This window comes from Gavialis gangeticus, unplaced genomic scaffold, assembly GCF_001723915.1.
Source record: "Gavialis gangeticus isolate Ggan-Ray unplaced genomic scaffold, GavGan_comp1, whole genome shotgun sequence".
Lineage (NCBI taxonomy): Eukaryota > Metazoa > Chordata > Crocodylia > Gavialidae > Gavialis > Gavialis gangeticus.
The window spans coordinates 413748-423852 of record NW_017728994.1 but is presented as its reverse complement, the minus strand read 5'-3'; the positions used below and the strand labels follow the sequence as shown (position 1 = coordinate 423852).

The 10105-nt window shown below is 41.1% G+C and overlaps 1 protein-coding gene across 2 annotated transcripts in view; it reads left to right on the top strand.

Moving 5' to 3' along the window:
• The window catches only part of BICC1 (BicC family RNA binding protein 1), a 278024-nt gene extending 273089 nt beyond the window's left edge, over positions 1–4935 (top strand). For both annotated transcript variants that reach the window (XM_019502212.1, XM_019502213.1), the window contains one exon: positions 462–4935. In XM_019502212.1, the coding sequence (XP_019357757.1) occupies positions 462–592 (131 nt within the window). In that variant the 3' untranslated portion in view covers positions 593–4935. The remainder of the gene's footprint in view (positions 1–461) is intronic.
• Positions 4936–10105: the final 5170 nt, after the last annotated feature.

The following is a 10105-nucleotide window of genomic DNA, read 5'->3' as shown; positions in this document are numbered from 1 at the left end:
AAAAAAAAAAAAAAAAAAAAAAAAAAAACTTTAGACTATATCTGGCAATCTAAACCTGTTGCTTGGGGGGGAGCTGGAGAGGTTGGGGACCTTTTTGAGGTGCCAGGTCATGGTTGTTACTTGGAGGTTCAAAAGTAAAGATCTGTGTTAACTTCAATTATTTAGAGTTATTTTATAGAAAAATTCTGTCATAGCATTTTGTAACCTGATATGTCACATTGCTGTTCTCTGTTGAATGTGCACCTGCGTTTTTCTATTTGAAAAATTTGCAGTCTTTGATCAGGGTGTTTTAAGTGTTCCCACTGTGGTGCTTTTGTCAGTTTTAAGGGTTTGCTTTGTTTTCTTAAGAATTTGTATAAGTAAATTTGACACAATGTACTCTTTTCAGGAATTATGCATAATCATAGAAACTCTGCATGCAGCATAATTTTGAAATTTTGTTATTGTTGTTTCCTACATAGAACTGAATAAAAGCCGAAGAAAGTTGTTTGACCCATCAAACATACGTGCCTCTTTCCTGGAAGGTGGAGCTAGCGGAAGACTGCCACGTCAGTATCACTCAGACATTGCTAGTATCAGCGGTCGCTGGTAACGGTATGTTGTGGCTCACAGTCAACTGTAAAGATGGACATGGCAATCCTGTGGACAACTGTCACTGCACACCCATCCTCTGCACTTTGGGAGTTTGGGTATCAAGGACCAAAGTATTTTGTCTGCACAAGTACTGTGCCAAAAAAAGAAAACACTTGTGTGTCATCTTTCAGAACACCAAATGTGGGTTATGTTTTACTCATTTAGAATGGACAGAATTTGCAATAATAATAATATAGGGTTCTTTGTTTAGTATTTTATTACCTATAACTATAATGTATGCACTGAATTTTTACTTTATTGAATGAAGGAAAAATGAAGAGCTGAAATGCCAGAGAGCATAGCTTTTGATTTTATCACGATGGATTTTTCTGGTACTGCTTAAAATAATTATTGAGGTCTTTCTGCACTTTATGTGTTCTGATTTCGTGTCCTGTGGAAATTTATTTTTCTCTCTTTTATTTCCATATAAAATGTTGTATTGGCACTCTTCAAATTTTACAGTGTTCCTATATTAGGTCAAATCTCACCACCAGGGTACTAAGAATCAATCTGTATGTAGATTTTTCCCCCACAGTTGCCTGAAGAAGCATTCAGAAATCAAACCACCTGGTAGTAGACCAGTCCTATTATGTTCTTAGGAAGCAATCTAAAACTGTTTGCAACAAAACTCATTCACTTTAACAGATGTAATGAAAGACCAAAATGGACCTTGCAATATTAACCCTTTGCAGTCATCATATTTAACTTCTGCGTATAATGCTACAACTGATTTTAATGGTTGTCTCAACACAGAGGGCTATTTTTAGTATACTGCCACTAGAGGACATTTATTTATATCAAACTTTTATATTTAGATTCTATACACTAACAGTACATAACAAATTAAACTGAGATCTACTAAAAATTTATGGTAGAGAATGAAAGGCGTTCGTCAGACTGGAGCTGTGTGCCATAAGTTTGATGAAGCAGACAACTAATCTAATTTGGCAAGACCACACTGTTGCCATTTATTAAGTGACACATTACTTACGTGACTCTGCATGCAGCAATTAAGCAACATATATGAAATAGATGTTATAGCATCTGTTTTGATTTAGGTTTGCGATTTTCAGCTATGAAGTACTTAAAACTCTGGGATTGAACTATTTCTGAAAAACTGGTTTAACAAAAAAAAAGTCCATGTGATAACTGGCTAGAGCTAACTATAATATTCTTATACTGTGAAAGTCCAAAAAATTTGGCAGTATTGTTGCTGCATCTTTTCAGATGTCTGGTTATGGATTTATGAAGGGTTTTCATATAATGAAGGAAGTTATAACGTGCCTCTCTTTCTGCAATGCAGTATGAAGGTTCCAAACATTAATTTGTTGGAAAGCATTCCCATAGGAAATATTGTGAATTATCTGTACTGTAATGTATTATTTATGTTCAGTGTACAAGCCTTTAAAGATGGACATGAACCACTATCAAGTGCTCTTAAGAGAAGGCATTAGAATAACCATTTACAGTAGATAATTTTATACAAAATGGCATGAAAATAGTTTTGACACTTTCCAGGAATAATTATTTTAAGGTGAGAAAAGAAATTCAATATATGGAGACATTTGCACACATAAAGGGAATTTTTGAAAGGTAATTATTCTGAGGGCATTGATGATCAAGCAGTAATAAAGTGGCCTGTTGCAAATAGCAAAAATTAACTGCTCAGTATTGGTTTCAGCCATATCCACTTAATGGTGTGTAGCTTAATAACGTCCACTGTAAATAAAATAGCAGTTAACTCTTTCTGTGTTTAAGATTATAGATGAACAAGTATAGACCTCCAGGTTGCATGCACACAGTTTTTACACACCAAAGTTATGTGCTCAAATGCCCAAAGTCTATGAACATATCAGATATTGTGTGTATCTTTTAGACATGCTGAATTTTATGCAAGCAGTTATAGTAGCCAAAGGCCTTAATCCTGCAAATATTTACTCTCATGCTTAGTTTTAAGCATATGAGTAGTCCCATTGATATAAAGTTACTCATATTTAAAAGTAAGCAGTTGTGTAAGTGTTTGCAAGATCACTGCCATGGTTTGAAAATTTAGTAGCATAGAAACATTATAGTTTTACATGATATTTTTAAATAAATATTTAGCAACGCTACATACAAATTTCTTGCAATCTCTTCCTAGTTAGTCTGATTAATTTTTAAGCTTACCTAATATTAAAGTTTAAACATTTTTTCAGAAAAACTACACATCTCATTTTTTTTCAGTTTTTTCATAGGTATATTGCATCTAAACATATTTTTGGCTGACATTATTACAGTGTTAAGTTGATGTGATCTTTTGCTGAGCAGTGCTTTTATCAACCACACCAAAGTAAAAAAGTTCCCAGTAATAACATGATCTTGAATAGGGCTGCACATACACAAAAAACACACTGGAAAATATTTTTCTCACTTTTAATTCCACAAAGGGAATATAACAATACAGCATACAGTGTTGTCAGTGTTGTATTATGCACAAAATATTTGACTTGCTAAATTAAAATATTAGTTTTGAATCTGTGCCTTAATAATGACCAGTTATCTGTAAATCTAGAGCAGATACAGACTATTTTTGTGGGTTGTGTCCTTTTAGTGATTTTTTTTTTTTAAAGAAAGATGGAATTAAAACATAAAAAATGGGGATTTTTCAAAACTAATCAATTGTTACATAGAAAAAAATAAATTTATATAACCCCCTTGTAATCTGATTGGTAAAAGATGTTTTATTTAGACCCTAGCTCTAGAGGCAGTTGCTTCTTAGAGGCAGTTGCTTCTTAAGAAAACACCAGAACTGAATTTTCACATATTGCAACAGACGTTTCTTTCCCATTGACTAATTTCTGCATGTTCTACAATTCACAGTATTTCATAAAAAGTGTTTCCCCCTCTGGCTTTTGATTCTGAATAGTTGTCAAAAAGTTGCAATTTTTTCCTGGGGTGGCTACCAGAGATTACAATAATTCTGGGACATGGAGTCAAACTAACAACTTTTCCTTATTTGTTTCCTGTCAGCATGGAAAATGTACTTGCGAGTGCCAAATCATGGCAGTCATTAACACAAACAAGAATACACAGGGGTTTGGAATCATGGAGATGTGGATTTAGATCTGCGATTTCATAGGGCTTTTCATACTGCAGAAATATGGGTGATGGAGCAGGAAGAGGGGTTGGATGAAATCAAGCAGTTTCTTCTGCATTAAGGGGAGCAGCTTCTATCCTTGACCAATGAAGAGTTATTAGTGACACAGGGTAGTGATGCAAACAGAGATGACCAAGAGTAGCTGAACAACAGCTGATTCCTAGAAACTGTGCCAAGTTCAGTCTAAAACCCTGGGTGTCTCTCAGCACGGAGAAATGTTGCCCTTATCCTCCAGAAGGTTATCATTCCCATTTGGAAGCCTAAATAATTTTGGTGTTGGTATATCAACTGTCAGCTGTTTCCCTGAAAGACTGAAGTGCTCTGATAGAGGTGCTGTCCTATCATGTCTCAAACTGTGGCCAGATGTAGGAGGCCATTGATGGCATTTTATGGATGGAGTTTCTAAACTCTTGCACCTATTCTTTGTTTTTCAGATGAGGCCAAAGACTTTATTAACAGGAAGGAGAATTTCCTCATGACATATAGCAAAGCCTCATTGATTACCATGGAAGAGTCACTGGTATCAAAGTGAAGTGGCCTGCAAGGTCCATGATGCCAGGATAATTACAATCTTACAGCTGTAGGCTGAAACAAGCAAGACAGTATTTTCTTTCCAAACCATTGTGTGCATTAATGGAGCAAGGAATTTTGAAGGGATTCTTTCTGAGATATCCAAGTCTTGCTTATTGGCTTAGGTAGCTTCTCATTGAACATATGGCCACGAAAAAGGGACCATTAGTGACAGTCTCAGTGGACATTATTTGGAAGACTGAAGCGTAAATGGCAGCAACCTCTGAAAAGGTTTTTTACCTTGTTTGATAAATTCTCTTTGCACAATGCCTGCACAGCATCTAAGAGGGAACCTGGAGGATGGATTGGAGCAAAAAGTAGAGACATTCTGAACAATTTCTGAGATGACAGTAGTAGAAGGTTTCTCAGTAAAATTCCCCAAGTGGACAAAAAGGGTTTGGGGTTGCATTTTTCTCCTACTTTAAGCCAGGTAATTGTTGTGAATCAGTATATTCTTGTAGCCATGATCTTATGTTAGAATTTATTAGGATTTAAGAGTATTGGGAGGAATTTTGTAATACCGTTTATGGTTACAGATGTAAATCAGTTAAATTTTTCAGCAGAGTTGTACCAAAATAAACTGAAGCGGCAGGTGATGGCTCTAAGGTTTGATGTAAAGGTTTCCTATTTACAGGCTACTGAGGCTCATTGATTCATAGATTCATTAATTGTTATGGGCTGGAAGGGACCTTGTAGATCATCGGGTCCAGTCCCCCTGCACTAGGCAGGAAAAAACAACTGGGGTCAAGTGAGCCCAGCAAGGTGACTGTCCAGTCTCCTTTTGAAGATTTCCAGGGTAGGTGACCGCACCACAACTGGAGGGAGTTTATTCCACAATATGAACACTCTGACTGTGAAGGAGTTTTTCCTGGAACTGAACCTGAAGCAGCCTTCCAGGAGTTTGTATCCATCGCTCCTTGTCTTCCCCAGGAGTGCCCTGGTGAGCAGCTGTTCAGTGAGTTCTTGATGTACTCTCCGGGTGTAGCAGTAAGCCACTACCAAGTCTCCTCTCAGCCCTCTTTTCTGTAGGCTGAACAGGCCCAAGCCCCTCAGCCTCTCATAGTATGGCTTGTCTTGCAAGTCCCTGATCATATGGGTGGCTCTTCTCTGGACACTCTCAAGTTTTACCACATCCTCATTGAAGTACGTTGCCCAGAACTGGACGCAGTACTCCAGGTGTGGTCTCACCACTGCAGAGTGCAGTGGGAGTATCAGTTCCTTAGTTTTGCATGAGATGCAACGGTTAGTGCATGCCAGTGTGTCGTTCACCGTGCTGGTCACAGCATTGCAGTGCCAGTTCATGTTCATGCAAAGGTCCCTTTCGGCTGTGGTGCAAGTCAAATTGTTGCCACTGAGCCTGTAGGTATTTTGGGGATTGTTTGCCCCCAGATTGAGCACCTTACACATCTGAGTGTTGAACTTCATTTGGTTCGGTCCACCCAACTCTCCAGACTATTCAGGTCTGCCTGTATCTGCAACCTATCCTCTGGCATGGCCACACTTTCCCATAATTTGGTGTCATCCACAACTTCACCAGTGAGCTTTTCACCCCCACATCCAAATCATTGATAAAGATGTTGAAAAGTACTGGTCCAAGCATGGACCCCTGAGGGACACCACTGGTCACATCTCGCCAGTACAATACAGATCCATTCATGAGAACTCTCTGGCTCCTACCATGCAGCCCATTTTCCACCCACTGAACTGTTAAGCAGTTTATACTTCCAATTTTTCCACAAGGATATTGTGGGTTACTAGAACAAAAGCCTTTTGGAAGTCTAGGTATGTAATGTCGACCTTCTCTCCCATGTCCAGGTGGCAAGAGACCTATTCGTAGAAGGCGATGAGATTGGTAAGACAAGACCTACCCGCAACAAAGCCATGCTGACTGTCATTAAGAATCTTACACTCAATGAGCATATGGCACATAGATCCTTTAGTAAGTTTTTCTGTTTTATCCCTGGGATGGAGGTTATGCCAATTGTCCTATAGTTGCCCAGGTCCTCCCACTTCCCCTTTTTGAAGAGGGGCACAATGTTGGCCCTCTTCCAATCCTCAGGGATCTCCCCTGCGTGCCACAATTTCTAAGAGTTTTGTCAAGAATTCCTCAATGACTTCAGCCAGCTCCATTAGCACTCTCAGGTGAAGTATATCTGGTCCTGGTGACTTATAAATGTCTAGCTTTTTTAGTTGATTTTGCACCAGCTCAGCATCCACACTGGGAAGGCTATCATTCCCACCACGCCCCCTGTGATCCTGTCTCACCTGTCTTTCCCCTTGGTCCAGTGAAATACTGAAGCAAAGTGGCCATTCAGGAGTTCAGTTTTTTCCTGAGTGTCTGTTACCAGCTGTCCCGAGGTGTTAAGCAGGGGCCCCACATTTCCATTTGTTTTGTTCTGTTCCCTACATACCTAAAGAAGGACTTCTTATTGTCCTTGACTCCCTTGGCTAACTTAATCTCAGTTGCTGCCTTAGTTTTCCTAATCATTTCCCTACAAGTGCAGACCACGGTTGTATAGTCCTCCTTGAGGACTGTCCCTAGCTTCCACTGTGTGTATGTCTCTTTTTTTTCTTTTTCAAGAGGACCGCAATGTCCCTATTGAGCCAGGAGTGCTTGCCAGCCCTTCTGCTACCTTTCCTCTTCATGGGAATGGTTTTCTTTTGTGCTTCAAGGATTGTGTCCTTGAGGAACAACCACTCTTTGTACACCTCATTCACCTTCCATCCTTGGTCCCCCATCACCTCCCCTACTAATGCCCTGAGCCATTTGAAATCAGGACTCCGCTGATTCTTTTAACCTTGGCATAAGAAGTAGGTGATGTGGTCAACACCACACTCCAGTCACCCTGCAAGGGACTCCTGGTACCTATTGGATGAGTGGGCCTTAGAGCTGTACTGGGAGTGAAAACAATGAATGGAAACCCATTGTTGGTCCCTTGGATCAACCCCAGGTCCTTTTAGTCCCCCTATGAAATGAGCTACATGCCTCCCAGTAGGCTTGATATAGCAAGGGAAAAATAATTTAAAGCTTTGAGTCTTTTGGTACAGACATCAAATTGAGCACACTGTGGGAGGAACTTAAATGCCAAATACACAGATAGAGGCTCTTAGCTGTGCCCAGCATGGTGACAGACAGCTAGTACCCAGTTGTCACCAATGCAGTTAAATTGGATTACTGGTAGAGCTCCCTTCTGCAGTATTTCCAGGCTAGCTACTGATGGAACCCCCTCTCTACAGTGACATGAGAATGGTGGTTCTTATGGGGTTAAGGGACCCTTTGATAAGTTTTTTGATGCCAGGCACCTAATTATCTAATGCATCACTCTTAAGTTTGGAGATGGCATCTTCTGCAAAAAACTGGTGCAGGCCTCTTAAGCAGATCATTCAGGGGTGGGAAAAATACAGCTTGTGGGTTGAATATGGCTCAACAAGGGATTTTATCTGGCCCAAAGTGTGTCCTGGCAGTGGGATGAGCAGAACTGGGGCTGAGACTAGGATCACAGAATAGTGACAGCATTGGGCCAGCACCCAAGGCAGAGCCATGATCCACTACCCACATGTCTCTGCAATGGGCACCAGTTCTGTGGGTAGAGGTGTGTAGGGAGCAGATCGTACCTCTGCCCTGAGCCCCACATCTGCACAGTCACCGCCCCAGGATTCCGACCCTAGCTGTGGTCCCACCCACCTGTCCCACTCCTGGACACCACAACCACAGCCCCATCCCATCTGCCTGGCTGAACATACCTGCCTATCTCCATAGAAACCCTGGGATCACCAGGTGGTGACAACACAGGGTCAGGCCCTCAGGCAAAGCCACTTAACAAGTTTTAGTGAGCTGTTGTGGGGTGCTGACCTAGTCCACAACAGCTCACCAAAACTCCTTAAGTTGCCCTCTAGCCCAAATAATTGCACACCCCGATTGATAATGTGGGTCCTATATTGGTCTTATGCCTTGTGTCTCCTTTGCTTTGATTTGAAAGTGGGACAAGCACCAGAATGCATTCATTTTCTGAGTGTCTTCTAAAGATTCTTCTCCAGAAAGAACTGAGCATGCATGTTGTGGGAGGGGGTGTGGCGGGGAGGGGTTGTGGGGAGGAATAGTCAAGCCCTGGATCTTTGTAGTGGTTCGCATAGAAGCATGGAATAGGTGTCCAGGAATAATCATGGCTGCTGTTATCGTTATATGAACTCACTACCAACTGGTATGAAAAGGCATACTTCTGGCAGCTCATTAGCATTTAAATGGAAACGTGACATCCAGGCACTGAGACAGTTCAAGACACCCAATATTCAAAGAGGTTGATCCTCGTGTGAAGCAGGCAGAATGCAATATTAGTTGGAAGACTGTGGAATAGTTAGGAACATATCTGTACAATTTTAAATTAACTCTACAGTTGTGCTATCCTCTTCCAACCAGGCTTGTTTACTGGAACCTAACAATTGCTGCAATTTAAAAGCAGATTGCATGTGAATGCAAGATTATTTACCTTAAACTTAATGAGAGGTGCCCTAGCATAACATTTTTGTGTAGACAGTGCCTGCAGAACACAGCTGTTTGCTGAAAAGTGTTAGCTCACAAGGCACTTCTAAGCACTGGCACAGATTGGACAAGCATGCCATAGCTTGCAGAGTATGTGACAGCTCTGAACAAGGTTGCTCTTGACTTTTTAAATGTTTTGTGTTTGAGGTAAATTCTTAATATTGGTTGCTTAATTTAAGTTTTTGATCTTCAAGAGGATAAGGTATCACAACAATGATATTCTGCTATATAATATTTTGAGTAAATTACATTTTAATAACCTGGGTACATTGTGCAAATATTTTTTTCAGTTGCACCCTTCTGCACAGTACCCAAGCTTTGCGTGCAAAACCATGCTCTCCACTATGGCTGGATTTTCTGAACCCCCGTAAGGGTGAATCTTGCACGCAAATATTGCATATTCTTTGAATGCTTTACCATCTAAATATGCTTTTAATGTGGTAAAATCAATCCACTACAAATAAAATACTGTAATCCTTTTAGTGATTGGTTTCTGAAGGAACATAGATGTTCTATTTATAGTTTTTCATAGTTAGTAGGGTTGGAAGGGACCTGAGCAGATCATCAAGTCCAACCCCCTGCCACGGCAGGAAAAAGTACTGGGGGCAAACAACCTCAGCAAGGTGATTGTCAAGCCTTGTTTTAAAGACCCCCAGAGTAGGAGCTAGCACGACTTCGCTTGGAAGTTGGTTCCAGATCCTAGTCGCCCTGACAGTGAAGTAGCACCTCCTGATGTCTAATCTGAATTTACCCTCTGCCAGCTTGTGACCATTATTTCTAGTCACTCCTGGTAGTGCTTGGGGGAACAGGGACTCCCCCAATACCTGCTGGTCCCCTCTGACTAGTTTGTAACAGGCCACTAGATCCCACCTCAGCCTTCTCTTGTGGAGACTGAACAGATTCAGGTCCCGTAGCCTCTCCTCGTAGGGCCTGCCCTGCTGCCCCCTGATCATGCGAGTGGCCCTCCTCTGGACCCTCTCCATGTTGTCCACGTCCCTCTTGAAGTTTCATAGTTTCTAAGTGTGGCACCCAGAACTGGATGCAGTACTCCAGCTACAGCCTAACCAGTGCCGCATATAGGGAGAGTATCACCTCCCTGGACCTGCTTGAGATGCATCTGTAGATGCATGACAAGGTGTGGTTGGCCTTCTTGACTGCATCCCCACGCTGCCTGCCCATATTCATCTTGGCATCAATGATGACTCCAAGATCCTTTTCTGCCTCTA